At 51.8% G+C, this 20,469-nt stretch overlaps 6 protein-coding genes across 6 annotated transcripts in view; 3 read left to right on the top strand and 3 right to left on the bottom strand.

Moving 5' to 3' along the window:
* Positions 1-730: 730 nt before the first annotated feature.
* Positions 731-5,091, bottom strand: GUITHDRAFT_70825 (hypothetical protein; the record flags this gene model as incomplete). Its single annotated transcript, XM_005832913.1, has 15 exons — positions 731-1,660; positions 1,856-2,026; positions 2,079-2,168; positions 2,273-2,407; positions 2,453-2,516; positions 2,564-2,633; positions 2,682-2,772; positions 2,828-2,922; positions 2,976-3,066; positions 3,123-3,185; positions 3,236-3,304; positions 3,349-3,447; positions 3,495-3,578; positions 3,628-3,654; positions 4,132-5,091. 15 exons carry the CDS (start codon positions 5,089-5,091, stop codon positions 731-733), a joined length of 3,039 nt encoding a protein of 1,012 aa, XP_005832970.1.
* A 744-nt stretch (positions 5,092-5,835) lies between these two features.
* On the top strand, positions 5,836-8,354 carry GUITHDRAFT_108030 (hypothetical protein; the record flags this gene model as incomplete). Its single annotated transcript, XM_005832912.1, has 9 exons — positions 5,836-5,973; positions 6,099-6,505; positions 6,551-6,629; positions 6,680-7,027; positions 7,081-7,137; positions 7,189-7,308; positions 7,359-7,487; positions 7,537-7,955; positions 8,006-8,354. 9 exons carry the CDS (start codon positions 5,836-5,838, stop codon positions 8,352-8,354), a joined length of 2,046 nt encoding a protein of 681 aa, XP_005832969.1.
* Positions 8,355-8,404: 50 nt separating this feature from the next.
* On the bottom strand, positions 8,405-11,162 carry GUITHDRAFT_163073 (hypothetical protein; the record flags this gene model as incomplete). Its single annotated transcript, XM_005832911.1, has 18 exons — positions 8,405-8,535; positions 8,609-8,746; positions 8,795-8,918; positions 8,977-9,099; positions 9,149-9,246; positions 9,432-9,539; positions 9,584-9,626; positions 9,683-9,788; positions 9,865-9,992; positions 10,040-10,080; positions 10,140-10,199; positions 10,278-10,339; positions 10,404-10,492; positions 10,522-10,632; positions 10,748-10,843; positions 10,888-10,927; positions 10,998-11,096; positions 11,143-11,162. The coding sequence occupies 18 exons, from the start codon at positions 11,160-11,162 to the stop codon at positions 8,405-8,407; spliced, it is 1,617 nt and encodes a 538-aa protein (XP_005832968.1).
* A 1,523-nt stretch (positions 11,163-12,685) lies between these two features.
* GUITHDRAFT_70952 (hypothetical protein) lies at positions 12,686-13,633 on the top strand (the record flags this gene model as incomplete). Its single annotated transcript, XM_005832910.1, has 3 exons — positions 12,686-13,146; positions 13,260-13,416; positions 13,484-13,633. Coding segments are annotated over 3 exons (768 nt in total), but the record flags the coding sequence as incomplete, so codon positions are not given.
* Positions 13,634-13,757: 124 nt separating this feature from the next.
* On the bottom strand, positions 13,758-14,459 carry GUITHDRAFT_138478 (hypothetical protein; the record flags this gene model as incomplete). The annotated part of the gene is made up of 5 exons (XM_005833087.1): positions 13,758-13,819; positions 13,867-13,975; positions 14,024-14,113; positions 14,162-14,203; positions 14,268-14,459. 5 exons carry the CDS (start codon positions 14,457-14,459, stop codon positions 13,758-13,760), a joined length of 495 nt encoding a protein of 164 aa, XP_005833144.1.
* Positions 14,460-15,678: 1,219 nt separating this feature from the next.
* Positions 15,679-20,469, top strand: part of GUITHDRAFT_138477 (hypothetical protein) — a gene marked incomplete at both ends in the record, with an annotated part of 5,203 nt that continues 412 nt past the window's right edge. The window contains 8 exons of the mRNA XM_005832909.1: positions 15,679-16,539; positions 16,598-17,803; positions 17,827-18,885; positions 18,967-19,008; positions 19,315-19,729; positions 19,782-20,029; positions 20,078-20,116; positions 20,227-20,316. Of these exons, the coding sequence (XP_005832966.1) occupies positions 15,679-16,539; positions 16,598-17,803; positions 17,827-18,885; positions 18,967-19,008; positions 19,315-19,729; positions 19,782-20,029; positions 20,078-20,116; positions 20,227-20,316 (3,960 nt within the window). The remainder of the gene's footprint in view (positions 16,540-16,597; positions 17,804-17,826; positions 18,886-18,966; positions 19,009-19,314; positions 19,730-19,781; positions 20,030-20,077; positions 20,117-20,226; positions 20,317-20,469) is intronic.

Here is a 20,469-nt window from a genome sequence, read left to right as displayed (position 1 = left end):
GGAGTGCCACAAGATGCTCCTAAGTGGAAGAGGGAGGGGAGGGAGGAGAGGGAGGGGAAGAGGGAGGAGAGGAAGGAGAGGGAGGGGAAGAGGAGGGAGGGGGGGGAGGGAGGGAGGGGAAGAGGAGGGAGGAGAGGAGGGAGGGGAGGGGAGGGGAGGGGAGGGAAGTTAGTAAGGGGGTATCAACGAGCGGTCAGGAAGTTTGACGGCCCACCAATGTACCCCTGGTATATCCCAGTAATATGCTGGGATGAAGAGGGTAGGGTCATGAACTTTTACTATATGTACACTCTATCGACGAAAATCCTCATCCTCTTCTCCGTCCTCCTCGTCCTCCTCGTCCTCGTCCTCCTCATCATACTCCTCCTCTCCTCCCTCCATGACCTTCTCGAACGCCTCAATGATCTCGTTCGACAAGTCTCCTATCACCCCCGGCTCATCCCTGAGCTCTCGGACAGCACAAGTGATCTGAGGAAGCATAAGTGATCTGGGGCTCTCAGGTGCGACCTCCCCTCCCCTCCCCTTCAGCAGCAGCAGCAGCAGCAGCAGCAGCAGACTCACCTCGTACAAGTACCCCTGCAGCTCCCTCGCCTCTCCGCTGTTGATGATCCACATCAGCATCTTCATGACTCGCTTCCTCGTCGTCGCGTTCCCGGCCCGCAGGGCATCGGCCAGACATTCGGCCGACTCCTCTGCACTCAGCGATCAGCGGGGAGAAGACAGACGAGGGTCAATAACCTGATTGAATGACCTTCGCAGGGAAGACGTGGGCAAGCAGCAGGAGGGCCTGCGATGCTGCCTCGCTGTTCTGAAAGCTTGCCTCCACAGCAGTGTAGGATGAGTCTGGCCTGCAGAGCAGGGCAAGCGAATCGCAGATGATGAGGAAGGGCTCTGCGTTGTTGATCCAGAAGGCCTGGTTCTCATCCGAGGACGAGTCTTGGAGGGCTGTTACTGTGTGATAGAGGAGCGAGTTCAGCATGTCCACCGCAGGCTCGAAGAAATCATCTTCGCTCCGCTCGTCCACCACATGCCTTATGAGGACGGCGACTTGCGGAGCGATGTCGTAGGAGTAGAGGAGCTGGATGTCCGAGTCGTAGCACTGCACAACCGCTCGCACGAGGCAGACGGAGTTCAAGGAGAAGTGAGGAGACTTGGGACTGCAGAAAGAGATGAATTTCTCCACCAGCCCGAGCCGATCCAGCACTACCCCGAAGGCAGGATTCCTTTCCATGACGAGCCTGGCGATCTTGATGGCAGACTGAGGCACGGGTTCGCGGTCCGTCAAGAACGTCGAGAACTTTGGGAACAAGGAGCGAACGAGGAGCTCGTGGATGATCCTGGTAATGGCAGCCGCGTGCTCCTCCTTGTGAGACCCGGAACCAGCTTGGGCCGCAGGATCGTAGATGTTCACTTCTGCCATGAGCGCAGCGAGCATGTCTCCTGTTGCTCTCAAGCATGTGTACCTCGTGCTGCCTCCCGAGTTGGTCGAGTCTTCCTCCCTCAGCGCTGTCTGGACGAGAACAGGAAGGAGGTTCGCTGTGACAGCCTCATGATTCTGGAGGACGAGAGCGTTTTGGGAGAGAGCCTCAATGACCAAGTAGAGCACCCGACGAAACTCCACACACCCGTGAAAGGGAGCAACCTCGCACGAGGAGACGCACTCGGCAAGATTTCTGATCACTGTCGGGTTCAGCGCCATGGATCGGAGCGAGGGGCTCGTGATGACGTGGAGGATGATGGGAAGATAAGAGAACGGTGTTCGAGGAGGCTTCAAATCGTCGCCCGGATTGATGGGTTTCGCCGCCGCTCCCTTTGTTCCGGCCGTCTTGCTCAGCTCTTGAGAAATCGATGCCACCAAGTTCGGGATCATCTCGGTGATTTCGCTTATGAGTCCTTCGATGCATCTTTGAAGATAGGCGTCTTTGTCTCGAATCATCTTTTCTATCGATGGCATGAGGCGTTTGTCACAGGCCATTGAGAGCCATTGAGGGGAGATGGAGGCCAAGAGACGAACAGTTAGGACAGCCTGGAACGAGCAAGTCAATGGTCCCGTACTGCAAATCAATGTTACTTCAAACCTTTGCTCGAACTGTTGTCGTTGCGCTATCAAACAAAGTCAAGATCGAGTTAATGATCGTCGATTGCTCGTTGAGGGACTTGAGCAATCGCTGGTTGGGTTGAACAAGAGCAACATTCAAGAGGTTGATGAAACCCTTCAAAACGCAAGTCTTCAATTCAAAATCTTCCAATGCAGATATATCACCTGTTGCACTTTCGCATTATCGTCATTCAATCTCTGTATCACTGATTGAAAGCTGATCTTATCTATGATCTGGCACGCCAGAGTTGGCATTAGTCTGACAATCCTGCTCATGGCCGAAGCTGCAGTCCCTCGTAGCGCCTCAACCTGTCACCTCCCCGTCATATACGAAAGAAAAGAATGAAACTCGACCTGTGCAGATGAGACGATGGAAAAGAGAGCAGAAAGAACTTCTACGCTCCTCAACGCAGAAGCCCTGAGCACAGCATTCAGCCAAGACAATCTCACCTTGAATTCCAGTACCTCTCATTGATTTGAGAGCATATATTGTCAATGGTCTGAGCAGCGTAATGCTGAACAACCTCATCCTCTCCTGACCGCAGCCCCCTCACCAAAACCTGGCCAATAATATTTCAGAAACTACCTTCAAGATTCCTTAGCGTCACCTGTAGGGCAGCTGGGGGCAAGCTCCAGATTTCATCCTCGTCCACTCTCTGGCCCTCAACTCCATCCTGGTAGATTCAGAATTGAGCGAGTGCATAGTTTCTCCAAGAAGGCAGCACAAACCTCGTTGGTTTCGGCCTGAGATACTATATAGTACAGTAGCTCCCCAAATGCAGCCATTGCACGCCTTCGAACCTTTGCCTCCCGATCCCGAACACCTAAGGATCAACAGATTAAATCAGGTAGGGTCCCTGGGAACAAAGATAAATACCTGCAGTGAGTGCAGCAATTGCTCCAGCTTGTTGCAGTTCAGGAGATATGAAGGAGGCAGATCTTACGAGGACGCCCACAGTCTGCAACAACTCACAGTGAGTTTGCAGCACAGATGCATTCCCCTCAAATCTCTTGCCTGAGCAACTTTTGCTCTGAGTGGCGCTGACTTTGATTCTCTTAAAATTCTGATGAGCAGAAGTCCAACGTTCTGTTGTAGATTCCTTCAGCAATTCTACATAAATCTGATAGTCTTCTCACAGAATTCAGGACAGAATCCGAGACGGCAGCATTGCTGGACAGATTTTCGATGTACGCAAGAACAGATACCTATCCAGAAGATTCAGAGTCTGCTTCAATCGCCAAGTGGATACCTTGGATGATATAGGCGTTTTGTCACCAAGTGCACGATGAATATCGGCAAGATGTTTTGCGAATTGTTCTTCATCGACGGAGCAAATTTCTTCATCGCTCTAATAATGTCAGAGTTAGACTGGGTAGTCTGAACTTGATAAACAACCATTGGCTCGAAAGAAAGGGATTTCTCGTCGAACGAGGGCAATGGCATCTTTTCGATCTTCTTGTTACCGATGATCGGACGAACCTATTGCAACAACGACTTCAACTTAAAATCAAGGCTTCAAGAGAAAAACCTGCAGGTCGCCAAGAAAAAACAACAACTCAGCAACCGATGGACCAGCCGCGCGTCCTTGACTTTCAGCTTGTACAGCAGCGAAGGCTGTGATCGGTCGCCCTGTCGCATCTTGCCTTTCTGCTATCTGAGCTTTCTTCTCAGGATCTGCAGGCATTGGAGCGCTAAGAGGTCTTGATACAGCCTTGTTTTCAACATTTCCATAAATGTCGCTGTCAGTGGTTTCAGCCTCAATATTGTACGCAACTTTTCCCGATACTGGTTCAGCAAATTCTTCATCACCGTCCTCGATTTCATTTTGAAAGTTCTCTTCTGCTTCATCCTGCACATCAGTCTCTGCATTTGCACTTTTCCTGCTCTGTGCTTTGCTGTTGTTTTCTGCTGCTGAAGTGAAATCAACTTCTTCATCTTGCCCCAGCTCGAACTCCCCTACCGCCTCGTTCCCACTTTGCTTTGTGCGATAAATGCTCGCATTAGATGTCTTGTCCCGGTTGTTCTCAACGACCTGAGAGAGTCTGACAATATCTATCCCACTTTTGCGAAGAGAATTGTCTTCATGACGAGTTCGAGGCGAACCTCGCTTTGGTGACTCAACTTCAGCATCCTCACTCTCCTTGACCTGCTCTTCCTGTACCTTGGCACAGAATTCTTCAAATGCAGGTTCATTTGGCATGTTCGCTTCAGGAAGCTCCTGGGCCCAAAAGGGATGTGTCCTAACTTGCTCCCAAGATATTCGATCAAGCACATTCTTTTCTAGCAGGGCGCCACACAGGTCGTTGAAATCCTCCGACAAGTTCTGGAGCGGAACATACGAGTCCGTGACGACTGAGGTTACAAGAGCCTTGAAGTTGGACTTGAGGTACGGAGGCCTTCCAGAAACCATCTCGTACAGGATGCAGCCCAAGGCCCACAGGTCGGAGGCAAAGCTACACACACCGTCAGGGCGAAAGAGTTCTGGAGCCATGTAAGTTGGTGTTCCACGTTTGCAACGTTGACTCTCGTCACTCTGAGGGTCATTGTACGTGTTGGTGTGCATTGCTAGACTGAAGTCAGACAACTTAAGCAGCCCCTGAGCATCCAACAGTATGGTCGAAGGCTTCAAATTGTTGTAGACGATTCCATTGCTGTGCAAGAATTGCAAGGCAGCCAGGAGGTTGAGGCCCAGCATATTTGCAGATAGCTCTGGTAGTTTCAGATCAACTTGCAACATGTCTATCAGGCGATTTCCGGGACAAAGCTCCAATATCAACCAAAGATGGTTTGCGGTTTCAAACCATTCATGAAACTGCACTGCATATGGAGTTCGGAGCCTGTGCAAAAACCGAACTTCGCGCATAATCTTTTGTTTCTGCGACTTGTCGACACATTTGAGGGCATAGAATTGTATCGTCTTCTTCTTCCTGCCCTTGTAAACCATTGCGTGTTTGGACTTGCCAATGTCCTGCATGATTTGATAATCGTTCATGGCTCTTGAAAGGCGCCTCAAACTACTTTTCTTAGACTTGCAGCAGCTTCATATCATCGACATCGGCTATAAAGTGCCTGGAGTCCCAAGAGAAGTTCGATATCCTGCTCTTAGATCAGTTCATGATGAGTCGTAACAGGGACCCAGCATTTCAAATCCTCTGCATCACGTTCGTGTAAGACCATCAAACAGACAACGGCTCCATACATAACAACAATCACTCGACACAAGCAATCAGTCCTTGCTTCTATCTCTTTCTCTTCGCCATGCCACATCCACTTACCGTTCCTGTTCCAGTGAGGCGGCATGGCGGGAAATATCAACAGCAGGACTACAACCCTTCTCCCTCATGCACCCCGACAGATAGCACCCCACCCCAGGCATCTCTTCGACCTCAAAAATACTACCCCCTTTCTTCCAGTGAAGTACCCACCCTTATATATGAGTTTTTCAAGGCCTTCATATACCCACCCATACTCGATGTACCCCCGTGACTCCCCAAATGCTGCTGCATCATTGCCCTCATCCCACATTTGTTTGCCCTCATCCCCGCTCATCGTGATTTTGCTCATCGCCCTCATACCCATTTCTGACGGGCGAAGAGCCGCCTGGCCATGGTTGTTGCGTAGCGGGGGAGGCAGAGGGCAGCTGGAAGGCGACGAGGAAGAGAGGAGGAGGAGGAGGAGAGAAGAAGAACAAGGAGAGAGGAAGGAGCAGCATAGTCTTGCGCCAACTAGGTTGACCATGGAGCTGCGTCGTAGCCTCATAGCCTTCAGCTCTGTCTCTGCCGTCTGTCTCTCGCTCATGCTCGTTGTCTGGCACTATGGGGGAGCTCAGAGTGTCACTCTGCTGCACGAAGCTGAATTCACATCAGCAAGAAATGTAAGATGCTTCCTCTCGCGTCCTGTCTTGTCCTGTCCTGTGCGCCCTCTCCTCTCCTCTCCTCTCCTCTCCTCTCCTCCTCTCCTCTCCTCCCCTGACTTTGACCGTTGTGTTGAACTTTGCAGAGATTATCCGCAGCCATGATAAGTGGCGACGTCTTCGGTCGAAGGAGAGTAAGCGAGCAGAGACAGGTCAAGTTCCAGCAACCTCCTTCGTCTCCTCAGAAATACTACAAGGGAGATGACATCAGCGCAATGAAATCGGAAGTGAAGCATGCGAGTGATCAAGTGCAGCGGCTGAGCAACCGAGACGTCGGGCTGGAGAGGGTCGCGGACTCCAACGCATTGGAGGACCTGAAGAGGTACGATGACGTGTTCAGCCAAGGGTTGGACAACTACAAGCAGACCCAGCAGCACATCGATCATCTCAGCTATAAGACATTCCATCGACACGACGTGAAGAAGCCTGTAAAGCCCGCCTATGACCCTTTTAAGGATGAAGAGCGAGTGTGGAACAAGGCTGGAGTGAGCGGGTAGGAGCTGTGGAGTGAGATGTGTTGAGGTGACGAGGGTTGCAGTGACGTGTTGGGCGTCCCTGCGGAATACCATCACTCGATCTCATCGAACCCAGGAGACTTGAAGAACGTGCCTGACTACGTACGTGCCAAGTTGTGCTTGCTTCCAGGGGAGACTGAGCATTACGACAGGTGAAGCGAGCTTACAACGAGCTGGGCAGTGGGGCTGTGGAGGCCATGAAGGAGAACTGGCCCGTTGCTCCCAAGGGGCATCAGAAGAGGGAGAGGGCAAGGCCACGGAACATCAAACCGATGAGCAGCCGCGCCTCGCACATGTCGAGCAGGCAAACAGCGAAAGCACGTGCTCTACAGCAACCAGAGCAAGACGAGGTGACGCCCTCCACAGCGGCCTCAGCTTCAGCCACCCGAGTCGTGCAGCGTTCGAAGCCTTCGTTGAGCAAAGAGATGGTCAAGGCTGTGCAGCAGGTCGCGAGCCCGCTGGTGTGGGCGAAAGCTGTTCCATTGCAACAACCAGTTGTGGTGAGTTGAGATTTTTGAACATCTTGATGTTTGTTTGATCGTTGAGCTCACAGACTCGAACACAGCCGGTAAAGGCTGTCGATATGCCCAACATTGAACGACATGCGAAGGTGACTCTTTTATTCTTCCTCATGTTCCCTTGCTGACTTCAAGTTCTTCAGCAGCAGCAAATCGCGAAAGTTCAACAGCCTCAGGCTGAATCGAAGGAGGCGGTGCGGAAAGCAGTGAACATTGAGATGATACGCAAGATGGCGAAGCAGTATGAAGACAGTCAGGCTCCGGTGCTGTCCGACTTTGTTGTTGGCTCATGGGCTGACATCTCTGACGACAGGTTAAGAGGTCTCCTGCACGTCTCATCACTCCCACGTCTTCGGCTGCGGTTGAACCAGCACCAGAATCCAAGGGGGACGAGCTCAAGAATGAAATCTCGCGGCTTCACGGGGAGATCGCGAAGCTTAAGGTAAGACAAGTCGCTGATGAGAAGCTCTTGCTCAAAGTCTCTCGTGCAGGAACAAGCAGAGATCCGCAAGCTCAAGAGGCAGATCGTCAAGCTGAAAGTCTCGCTAGTGGGCAAGCTCGCACAGGAGAACAGTAACTCCTCTCAGCCTGAAGAATCGGCTGCGCAGGAAAGCCAGGAAACCCCTAAGGAGGACAATCAGGAGAAGGACAATCAGGAGGAGGACAATCAGGAGGAGGACAATCAGGAGGAGGAAAATCAGGAGGAGGAGAATCAGGAGGAGGAGAATCAGGTGGTCCAGGAGGAACCAGACAGCAAGGTTGCAGAAGCAGAGCATGATCAGAAGTCAGCTCCTGCTGCTGCCGTTGCCGCAGATTCTTCTACTGAGGCTGTCAGGCGAAAAGTCAAAGTCTGCGATGGCCTGGGCTGCTACAGCCAGGCGCTTCCACACCAGCCGGCGCCAACTGAGATGTCGAGCCAGCAGGAGAAGGACGAGGCTCTCCGAGGAGGAGGAGACCTAGGGAGCTTTTCTTCCCCGGCAAGAACACTTGGGAGCCCGAAGTTCATCTCAACAGCCAGGGAGAGATCCGAGCAGACCATGACGACCCCAACGGGCACTTGATGCCCCACAACAAGTACCAGACTGCCCTTTACCCCGACGGTCGCCACAGGCAGCGCGATGCTAAGAACAGCCAGCCGGGGATCACAAACTCGGTGGCCTCGCAGCTGTTCGAGGACACCATCGTCAAGGCGGCCCCCGGGTTTAACGCGGGGCTGGGACGCCACACGCGAGCGCAGGAGGCGGAGGACTGGGAGAGGAATTGGGAGACGAGGATCTACGACAAGAGGACGGGAGAGACGCTCGTGTAGGTGGAGACGTCTGAATGAAAGCAAACGAATCCAACGACTTTGATTTGTTTTCACTCAGCCGAGTACCTTAAGACAGACTCGTAGTCTTTGCTGTTAACCTCCGCCGTCGTGCCTCTCACCCGATCACTGCCAGTCGCCGCGCTCACAGTCCACCTCCCGCGTCCTCTCCCGTGCTGATCATCTTGCTGGAGAAATTTCGTTCAGAAAGATCAATCCCCCACTCGTATCGCTCGAGGGCTCTGCATGGGGAGGACCTGCGGGTTGAGCCTCATCGCGATTGTCGGCCCTCGCGTGCTCCGTGGCATTGTCGTCTGCTGTTTCACAGACGACCCTCTCCTCCTCCTCCTCACCCTCACCCTCCCCCTCCCCCTCCTTCACTTGTCGGAGATAAGCTGCGAGGAAAGATTCAGGACGTGGGAGGAGGAGAGATGGAAACTGACCGGTGAAGGGCGAGCGGCAGACAGGACATAGCTCAAGGCGGGAGAAGCAGCTATGGCACACGCAGAGATGGCGACAAGGAAGGAGAGTTGTGTCCTTGGGTTCGCTCAAGCAGATGACGCAATCCTGATCAACCTCATCACAAGGGACAAGAGCAAGAGATGTCGAGTAGACGACATCTTACTTCCTGCCCGTCATCTTCTGACTCGCTGCAACCAAAGATCTCTTGGGAGGTGTATGCTGCCTTGTTGGTCAAGATAATCTGCTTCATGACATTCATAGTCTTGCTGCCATCTTGACTGGCATTCTACCGAACAACCGTCACTTCAAATCACGTCAAACAAGTGACTTCTTGCCTTTGATTCTTGCAACACTACCAGGACGAGATTCACTGACTCCGCATCTTTGCCCTGCCCCCTGTGAGCGGCCGATTCATGCATCTCCTCACCGAGACCTTGAATAGACAAGAATCTGTCAGAAAATTGAACAGAGCAAGAGAAGGTCCGACCAGAAAAAGAAAATCTCACTACTGACTCGCATCAAGACAGAATACTCTCAATTCCTACCCTCATTCGAAACAACAAGCCTCATTTAAACCACTCGCTTTCCTTTCCCAATGCACCCAAAATCTCTCATCACCGAGTGCTTTTGCAGCGATCAGGAGGGTGAAGGTCGCGTCTCCGCCGTTTCCTCCTTCCTCGTTTGCATGCGAGCTGGCCTCATTGTTTGCAGCAGCATTTCGAGCCCCTGCAACAGCATGAGAAACGTCGGGAACAACAGGATGGACGCACTTGATCGATTAGCAGAGGGAGAGGGAGAGGTTTCCTGCCCATCCTATCCACAACAACATCAGGAGGCGGCAATGGCTCCCTGAAAGTCCGCAACACAACCTGAGCATCGGGGTGCTGAGAATGCGGGCAGAGCTGCAATTCAGACGTCTGAACATTGCCCTGGAGAATTTTCAAACCAACAGAACAATTGAAAGGGATGTCGAACCTGTTCGCAATCGAACACAGTCCATTCGGAACACTTGTCCGTGATAAACACGCGGGACCTAGATAGATCAAATCACCCTCCCAGCTCATCCATTCGGTCGGCGAACCTCGCACAGCAATGATTGTCCGTAAACAGAGGGGCTTGGTTATTCCTAGGCTCGACCTCGATTGTTTCTGAACCATGCATCGTGTCTATCTTCTCCATCTGAAAGCACCTCACAACGGCGATGATGTCAAAGAGAAGAATCACACCTCAAATTCAAATGATCTGTGTGTTTCTCTATCTTGATTGACTGGATTCCAAATCAACCAAATCAAAGGGAAATTCATGACGAGCAGACGGTTTGTTGACCTGATATGTATCTCCTTCCAAAGATCCTCTTCTTCTTCCGCCCATGGGTAACAACATTCTCTACATGAAACAGTCAACACAGAAAAAGAGAACGAGAAGGTCACAGCACCTCCTGGACCGAGCCTTTCATTGTTAAACCTTGATACAAGATCCTGAGTTCGATCCAGTTACATCTCAACGGAACCTCTGACCGCCACAACCTGAACTGCAGCAGCAGAAACGTGCCAGTAGAACTGAATGCCAACTCGCTCCCTCGCCATGTACCTAGTACACTCCGTTAGCCTCGCTCCTTCAACAGCGCTATCAAGATACTTGAAGTTCACCCTCGTCACACCACTCAGCGCGTCATTGATCTGCTGCTCCATCATGCACCAGCTCTCACATTCGGCCCACGAGCCGACAGCTTTACCGTGATGCTGCTCTTCTCGACGCTGAAAGGGATGGCCAGTTCATTCACATCGATAGGAGAACAAATCCTCCTCGCTCGCAGCAACTGCACGTGGGTTCAGCACTCATGATAGGAGGACAAGAGACATCAAAGCGACGAGTGAGATCATACATCATGTCGATTGATCAGCAATTACAGATAAATCATCGCAGTTGCACACCTGTTGTTGCATGTTCGTTCTCCATAACATGCGGATTTCACCAAACAGGCCCCCACGCTCCTGGAATGTCATGGAGGTTGTTTGTAGACGAACGACCTGAAGAGTGCAAGGATCGTCAGACAGTTCCTCCTCCAACCAACCTCATCTACGACCTGCCCTGTGCTGACTGAGATGTTCAACCTGTGCAAGAGGAACAGCATCCTGAAGCATTCTTGGTTCAGCTCAGATCAACCGGCGGCAGCGTTCTCACCTCAACAGCCGGAGAAACCAAAGGAAGAAGATGATGAACCCAAAGACAAGGATCAAGTTCGCGTCCGCAAACGTCATCAGGTCCGTGGGGACCAACTTCCTGCAAGAGCGCGTCTCGCACAGGGACCGTCTGATTGCAAAATTACCTTTCGAACAGAACCGACATGCTCGCGCTGAGACAAGATCCACAGCAGACGGCGCAGGCAAAAGATGCGGGACTTTACAGATTCACCATCCTGACTGTATAGCAGACCATCAGACTGTGAAGACTTGACAAGGGATCAGGAGATGGTTGATGTAAAACCAGAGATAACGAAGTGTTGAAAGATGATGATGATTCGCAACAGCGCAATGGAAGATGGCAAGACTGTTATCGCACTACTATGGGTGATAAAGATAGGCATCATTCAGATGGGCTCGAAGGGTAAAGAGGAAGCAGGTTGGTATGCAAGCAGGAGATCAGGTGAGCAAACAACTGGAAACGCCTGGTGCAAAGGGACGAAACAGTAAAAGAAGTCACGTGTCCAATGCGTGCAGAGAGGATAGCATGTTGTTTGCGACAGTGATGGTGCTGGCAGGGGCAAGAGAGGGGGAGAAGGCGGAGGGTCAGGAAGACGCGGAGGGAGGGGGGAAGGGGGTAGACTGAAGCCAACGCTTTCGCCATTTGAGGAAACAATCTTTATAAAGTTTACTTAAAACAAGTGCAGCTGCTAAAAAAAACCTGAAATGATAGATTTAAAACTGCGTCCTGTACCAGGAAATACATTAGCTAAAAGTTTTTCAGTACTAGTAGGAGGGGGGAAGGTTAGGCACCGGGGTTTGAAAAGACGAAAATCAGGGGTCTATCGATCGATAGGGGGTGGTTTAGATAGATTTGGGCTATTTTAGCTCATTTGTCTGTTGTCTGTAGCAAATTAGATGAAATATCAGCTAAAATAACACGCTTCTGGGTAAATCGTCTCCATGGGAGGTGGTGACCGGAGGAAGAAATGCACGTGTCGGAGAGGAGGAGACGAGGGGAGCAGAAGACGAGGAGGGCAGGATGAGGATGATGAATGAGCTCAGACACGTCTCGACAAACCTGATAGCGCCTCCCTAAGATCTTCTCGCCCTGGACTTGTTGGTGATACATCGAGGATTCCGAAATCAGCGATTGCAAGGAAAGCCAGATTGTGCGGGATAGTCGTCCTTGAACGTGATAAGACGCTTGCAGGATCAGTTTGTGCAGTAGTTGGAAGCCATGGCACAGAGCAACATCGAAGACGAGGAGCTAGATTCAGCGTCTGTAAGGCTGCCGGTCTCAAGAGGTCTTAAGATCGAAGATTTAGCAGATTCTGCAGGGCAAGAGACATCCCAGCTCTTCTCTGCAGATGCTCTCTCCCATGCTATCTCCGGTTCGATAGGAGGAAACATCGCCATGCTGGGTTATCTGCACGTGCTGAGGGTGTCGTGGAAGCTGACTGCGTTTACGCAGCATTCTACCCCCTTGACCAACTTGTCATTCGAGCCCAGGCTGCCGGGAAAGGCAAGAAGAACAAGAAGTTCAAGAGCACCTGGAGGTACTACTCCCACTACCTGTGTATCCTTGCGTCCTACCCCTTTGTATTGGAAAGGATCTTAGGATCTTGTCTCTTTTGTGCTGAGCTGACTCAACTTTGTTCGAATAGGGCGCTACACGACGTGATTGCAGAAGAAGGACTGTCTGGCTTGTACCGGGGCCTGAACTCTACACTCATAACTCTTTTTGCTGCTAACTTTATCTACTTCTATGCGTTCCATCTGCTACGGCTGTTGTTGAATAGGAGCAAGCTCTTTCAGATGTTGAAGAAGAACTTGAAGATTTCTCAAGCTGTAATCAATCTTTCTATCGGAACCATTGCTGGAGGAATCAATGTGTGTTTTGTTCAGCCGCTTTGGGTAGCCAACGCAAGACTTAAACTTCAAGATTCCTCAAAGCCAAGTGCTGACCACTACAATGGCATGATTGATGCTATCATTAAAATTCGCCGCGAGGAAGGCTTGTTTAAGCTTTGGGCCGGAGTTTCATCCAGCCTCCTGCTATGCTGTAACCCAGCTATACAGGTAACAAACTTCTTGCAACAGTCTCAAACTGTTGCTGCCTGGCCTGACTTGCCGTGTCAGTTTGCGGTGTACGAAACCATCAAGAGATTTCTGATCAATCGCAAATCGAAACTTGGCAAGAAGGCAATTGAGAGCGAACTGCCTTTGCTCCCTTGACTTTTGTCACTTAGGGTCTGTCAAGTCTAGAGGCGTTCATCCTCGGCGCGTTTGCCAAGTGGGTCGCAACCATCACAACTTACCCATTGCAAGTGGCGCAGACACGTTTGCGATTTGGAAAGACATCAACATCGAGTCAGACTGGTCAGGTCGTCGAGTACAATGGGACTTTGGACTGTCTTGTAAAGATTTACAAGTATGAGGGGAAGTCTGGCCTCTTCAGGCAAGCATTACACGGGGGATGTCTAGTTTCTCACTTTCTCCTCCAGGGGCATGGAGACCAAACTTTGGCACAGTACCTTGATATCTGCTCTCATGTTCTTGACCTATGAGAAGATTCAAAGGCTCGTTGGAAATGCTATCATTGCCAAGGTTGCCAAGAAGAGCAAAGTTAACTGAGCGCGTCGCGGCCCACTGTGTTCGCTTCAGTGGTTGATGTCGTGTCCGAGAATGGTGGAAGCCAAAACAAACAAGCAAGATAATTGCCTTTTTGTATGTTCATCCTTGTCTGTTTAATGAAGGACTAATTGATCTTGGATAATATCCGGTCCTTCAGCTGGTCTTGCTTCATCACTCCCTCAAAGCCTGTCATGCTGTCAGCAGACCTCCATGAGAATGAGAGAATCGCTCACGATCGACTGGTTGACCATCCTTGAAAAGAATACAAGTAGGCAGCGCATGCACGTTGAACTTGTTGGTGATGTTGGGATACTTCTCGGTATCAATCTTGACGATCATAACCTGCCCGACATCAGTAAATTTCTTAGTAAACAACCTGATTCAAGTCACCTTGTCACCAATAGTTTCGCTCAACGACGCGAGCTCCTTACTCATGATAACACACGGGCCACACCATACCGCATAGAAGTCAACCAGCACCTGCCAGCACTTGTTCAGCTGCCATCACAGTTACGACTCTCTGCTGACCGGCTTCTCAGAGCTGGCCAGGAGATCATCAAAGTCCTTGAACTGTCAAGAAAGCAAGTCAGCTATCATCATAACATATTGCAAGCAGCTCGTGATGTTGATTTACCGTCTTCTTGGCCATCATCTCGAGCTTCGAGCGTCCGTGCGTTCTCAACCTTGGGAAAGGGGGCCGTTGCGAAACTTTGGCAGAGAAAGGCGCCAGGCCCCGACTCAGCGAGTGAGTTCCTGGAGCCGGCATGAAAGCACTACATACGGACAGAAGAGAAAGGATGAGAACAGCGTTGATAGTCAGGGACATGCGGGCAGGAGCAGCAGGAAACAAAGCTAACAGCATGCCGCGGCGTCTTTCAAGCTGAGGAATATTTGGAGTTTAGGAGGATGAGGGGGATGATAACATGGGGAATCATGCAAACTCTCAGTATCCCGGATTTCGCTGCCTTTTTCGTTTCCTAGTATTTTATTGAGGCGGGTTTGTAGGCTTTATCCTCGTCCTCGTTTGTTTGCTCCGGTTTGCCTTCCTTTTCAAGTTTTCAGTCAATAAAGAGCCTCAGACTCGGATCCCAGGCCGGGCCGCCGGCCTGCCTGCCGCCGCTGAGTGCTAGCGGCGGGTCCGAGTGACCTAGTGAAGACGTGAAGACACTGCCGCTCGGACTCCCGGCGGGCTCCCGGCCGGGGGGGCTCGGACTGAGCGGCGACCGTACGGAGTACGGTTCCGAAGTTCAGTGCACCGGGCGTGCCGTCACGCATCGGGGGGCGATCATGTCGCAGTGTGATGCCCGGAGACCGCCTGCCAGTCACTGGCGACCTCTTTGCTCACGAGTCTACTGATTGTCCTCGTGATTTTTCACTCTTAACTTTGAATAACAGTCAGGCCGACGGTACGGCGTCACCACTGGCCGCCGCGCGCGTATCGGCCGCCGCCGGGGGCCGCCCGCGGTCCCGCGGCCCCCGGGCCCGGCCCGGCCCGGTTCCGATAACAGTGGGGGGATGAGGGGCAGTTTTCACAACAGCCGGCAGTTTCAAAAAGTAGTCAAAGAGATCAACGGTGGTGAGCGACATCATGTTCACTACATTCTCACCTTGAAGGACTGAAAGAAGAAGAACGAGCAAGACAGGCAGCAGCAGCAACAACAACTACCGTTGAACAAAGGAGACTTTTTCATACCATCAAGCTTTGTCCGGTTGCTGTCAGGAGGGGAAAACATGGGAACAACACGAGACTTATCGGAACGGTGAAGCAGCCTGTGATGAACAACACAGAGAAGCGAAGCATGTCAAGCTTCCAGGCCCTCGAAGCTGAAGTGAAGAGACTGTCACAGGAGAAATATCAGCTTGAACGCTTTCTGCAGCAAGCTGCAGCAACCGTCCTGCAGCAGCAGAAGAAGATAGATATGCTCAAGTCACAGTCCTCTCCTCATGTGCAGTCCCTCACTCTCGATCTCACTGGGAGCATCGTCTAGGGAGTAGAGCCTTCGATGGGAGAGGAGAGCTTCCTATCCTTGCAAAACACCAACGACATGCTGTACTCCGAGCTGCAAGAGACGAGAGACAGGTTGAACGGATCTCTGTGGAAGTTGAACCATGTGGAGGAGCTTGTTCGAGATCTGATCCCTGAATTGGGAGAGATCGTTGTCGAGTTGAAAGCGGCGAATGAAAGCTTGAGAGAGAGCAAACCCTCTCCTGAGACGTTTGTCGACATGCTGCAAGACAGGGAGATTGAGATGGAGACGATGAAAAGCAACATGTTGCAGCTTGAAGCCGAACTGAAAGACCGCCAGTCGGCCTTGGAGGAGATGAGTTTGAAGAACTCTGAGCTCGAGCAGCGCCTAGTTCAGGATGCGAAAGAACGGGATTCGAGTCAGAAGGTGTTGGATCAGTCACTGACTCACCTGATGGAGATGGTGGACAGCCTGCGGGGAGAGGTAGAGCGAGCGTGCCTAGTCTCGCAACGGTCGTTGAAAGCCATGAAGATCAAGTATGACCTGGAGCTTGAATCTCAGGCTCTGCTGCTAGGTCGGCACGTGGAGAATGCGAGGAGAGTGCAGCATGAAGTGAGCAGCTGCGCTTCTTCTTGCTTCGAGAAAGCTCTCGAGTGCGAGAGCGTGCTGAAACAAGTTTGCCAAGTTTGCGCCGACCTCATGGCAACTCCGAAGTCCGACATGGCAAGTTCAGGCAAGCCAGGAGACCAGCAGGAATATTTGACGCCCAGCACGGAGGAACATTTGGTTACTTTGATCACATCGGGTCTCATGAGCTGTGTTGTAGACTGGCAGTCATTGCAGATAGACATGTCTGATACGATCAGCGGGATCGAAAAGGACATGGCAGAGTCTTACGCCGAGTCCATGTGTTGGAAAGACTCATCGACAAAGAACAAGGTCATTCTGCATTGTTTGCTGTTGTGTGACGACAACCTTTGATGTTATGTGATGACAGCAAAGCCTGGTGCTGCTGGAACAAGACAAGAAGGAGTTGGAAGAGACAGTTGAGGCTCTGAAGCGAAAGCACGGGGAGTATGAAAACGAGATGACCAGCCTCCGCGAGGAGAGGGAGGAATTCTTGCGCGCCGGTATCGAGATGCAGCATCGTGTCGCCCAGCTAAGAGAACAATCCGCGGAACTGCAGGAGAGGTTGTTGAGCGAGGAGAGAAAAAACTTTGACATGTACAAGAAAGATGAAAATCAGTCTCAAAACGTTAGCAGGTTGCAAGGGATGATAAGAGTTGCTGAGAACGATCTTGTTTGCATTAGCAAACAAGTCGAGGAAGCTTTGAGCGAGGCCGTGTCATTGAAAGAGAGTGTGATAGATACACATTCACAGTCAGTGAATCAGGCTGATGTGTTAGAAGAAATCAACCGAGTGCTGCAAGTCAAAGTCAAGGACTTGGAGGAAAACATCAGAAGAGCGGAAGAATGCAACAAGGCGCTGGAAGGCGACAAGGCGACATGGGACGAGCGTGAACGATCGATGGAAAGCGAGATGATGATGATGGAGGAGAAGATGAAGATGTTGCAGGGCAACAACCAGACGCTCGTCCAGCATGTCGAGCTGTTGCAAGAGAGTCTCAGGAGCTTGCAGGACCAGCAGGTCGATTTCCTCACAAGAGAGGAGAGCCTCGTATGCCTGCTGGAGGCTGTCAAACGTCAGCTCGCCGAGTCAAACTTCCAACGGATCCCAGAGACGATAATGCAGCGTGAGAGGGGCGATCTTGCCGTTAGCGATGGGCGCGGCCGGATTGAGGTCGCTGCTGGTTTTGTACAAGTGATGAATCACTTGATGGAGAATCACACGACGCAACGGTCCCTCTATGAGTCCGAGATCTGCGAGCTGTCGGACTTGCTGAGGACGAGGAACGAAGAACTTGTGATCCTCCGTCGCGGCCTCGAGGAAACATGTAGCGACGTCGCGCAGGCGGTGGGTCAGGTGGACCAGGGAAGGGACGAGCAAAGGAGCGACACGCAGGCATGCGAGTCCGAGGGGATGATGCTGGCTGGGAGGTTGAATCAGTTGGAACGCGCCATGGAGGAGCTGGAGCACTCGCTACTTCACCTCCCTGCTCTGATAGCCAACAGGAAGCAGGAGGAGCTGGGGGCGCAGCTGAGCCCGAGCAGCGCCCGGCCGATGGCTCGCATCCGAGACAAGGTGAAACTGCTATCGCACAACAGCGTCAAGTACACAGACACATGGAAGCTGCAGGTCTCCTTCCTCAAGCACGTGAAGAGGATGCTGAGCCGGCAAGTGACTCTCTGGACCGGCTCCTCCTCCCTCGCTGGGAGGGCGAGGAGGATGAGATCGCCTCGTCCCCCTCCCCCTCCTCCCCCGACGGGCAGCGGGCAGCCGTCCATGCCAGCCTTCCCCATCCTCGTCTCGGGTGCTCGGCTGTGGTGGTAGGAGGGAGCGTGTTTGTAGCAGGAGGCATCAGCTCCGACGGAGTGCTCTCGAGCCTGCTGGTGTGGGAGCTGCTGGACGGTAGCTGGCGCTCCCTCCCCTCCATGCAGCAGAGGAGGAAGAACTTCCAGGTGGTAGCTCACCAGAACCGGATCTTTGCGCTCGGGGGGGAAGACGAGGACGGGCACGTGCTGTCGTCTGTTGAGATGTTCGACCTGTCCGCCAACCGCTGGACCTCCTGCCCTCCCTTGCAGCAGCCGCGCTCAGACTTCTTTGCTTGCAGCCACCCGGTCATGCAGGGGATGGTGATGATCGCGGGAGGATGGGACGGGGAGGAGATATTGAAATCTGTGGAGTTCTACATGCTCGAGGGGAGGAGGTGTAAGCCTCGCCTGGAGGAGGAGGAGATGATGAGGACGAGGAGGAGTTCAGCTGAGATGTACGTGACAAGGAAGGGCGGGAAGGTCGAGCAGCATGGGGAGGTAGAGGAAAGACAGATGAAGGACGGGGAGGTGGAGGAGATAGCCAAGGACTTGGACGATGTGATCAACGTCATGGAACGGACGTCGGAGCTGGATGACCTGTCATCCTTGCAGGAAGACTTGTCGTTCCTCCTCCTCTCCATCAGATCGCTGAGGTCGATCAGCGGGTGGGAGAGGATGATAAGCAAGATGCTGCTGCGGTCTGTTGTCTGGCAGTTCCTCAACGTGAACAGCATGGCGATCGACCATGTGTTCTCGTGCAGAGGAGAAGTGATGATCGCACAAGTCACCTCATGCTATGAGAGAGAAGTCTTAGCCAAGTCGCTGAGCGCGGTAGAGGCTGCTGTGCAGCAGGTAGAGAAGAAGATGGAGATGGCACTGAGTTCTGCTGGGAAGACTATCTCTGCACTCTCAGCATCTCTGCTTGTTTGCAAGGAAAGATTGTGCAAGTCAGAAAAGAGCTTCGACGCAAGTCAGGTTGAATATGATGATGATGATGATGGTGGTGGTGGTTGGGTGGAGTGCCACTGCACTGTTGGTGATGGTGTTGAGCTTTTACGATCAAGGAAGCCCTGTTGTTGTTGTTGTTGATGATGATGATGATGATGATGATGATTACGAAAATTCACATGTCCTCATCGGATCGATGATAATTTTCTCATCGTGCAGACAATCGTAAATGAGCTGGCGGCTCGCCTCAGTACGGTCGAGAAGGCTTGCATCCAGTCACAAACGGCAAGAAATGTCCGCGTCAAGTTACAGTTTTCTGAGATGATGATGCAGGAGAAGGAGGAGACGATGTTTGTAGCACAGGAGCTGAAGAGAGCTGTCATGGTATTGGAGCATGAGAAGCAACAAGCAGAGTGTCTGATCCGCGACTTGTCGATGCACAACAAGCTGATACAGGAGAAGTTGTCTACCGTTGAGGAGAGTCGAGCCCGCGAGGCCATCGAGATCGGCAGGACGAAAGAGACTGGGAAGTTTGTGGATGAGTGCTTCGTCGACAAGTTGGAGGTGATGGAACATTATGTGACAAAAGCAGAACAAGCCATGTCTCTTTCTCTTCAGCCGATGTCGCAACTTGTTGAGAACCTCAACACGAAGAATCTTTTGTGTGATGACATCGCGAGGGATCTGATCAGATATCAAGAACTTACGTTGGAACTCTCTTCAGAGGTCGAGGAAATTAAGTCGAAAGGTTGTTAGACAGTGTTTGTTTCCTTCTAAGTGACGAGTGAGCGTTGATGCAGAGTGTTTGCTCGCGCAAGAATTACAAGATTATCAGCAGCTTGCAATCGGAATGGAGCAAGAGTTGAAAGAGAAGGAAAACCTACTGCACATCCACGAAGAAAGATATGAGACCCTTCTCGTGGGGATGAAGAACATAGCCTTTGAGTTGTCTTGTATCAAGCATGAGATGGAAGAAGAACACCTCAAGAACGTCACAAGTTGGGATGAGCTACAAACAATGAGGCAAAGGTTTCAAAAGACCTTCTCTGTGAGCTTTTCTTGCTTTCATGGTATAGGATTGTGATGCTTGCTCCAGTTCGATCAGGATCTACAACCTCAATTGAGAAGTATTGAGGTTGATTGCTCCTCTTCCTTCGTTCCACCACCACTATCTCCTCCTCCTTGCTCTTCCCCTTGCCTGCCACCGTCACCGCCGCCACAACCCTCCTCTCAAGTTTGTTGCAGGTGTCAAGTGAAGCAATCAGCTCGCAGCTCTCACAACTTCACTTACTCACTGCGAGGCTGACGACAGAGCGAGATCATCTTCGATCACAGGTACTCCTCCCTCTCTCTTTCCCTCCCTCTCTCCCTCTCTCCCTCCCTCCCACTTCTTCTCCTGCCTTCTTTCATTCCTCTTCTCCTGATTGTACCTTGAATCTGTTCCACTCCCTTTCACACTGCTGCTGTTCTCTCTATCTACCTCCTGCC

Source organism: Guillardia theta (genome assembly GCF_000315625.1).
Source record: "Guillardia theta CCMP2712 unplaced genomic scaffold GUITHscaffold_32, whole genome shotgun sequence".
Classification (NCBI taxonomy): domain Eukaryota; class Cryptophyceae; order Pyrenomonadales; family Geminigeraceae; genus Guillardia; species Guillardia theta.
Note: the sequence above shows the minus strand (reverse complement) of the source record. Positions and strands in the feature narration are given on the sequence as shown.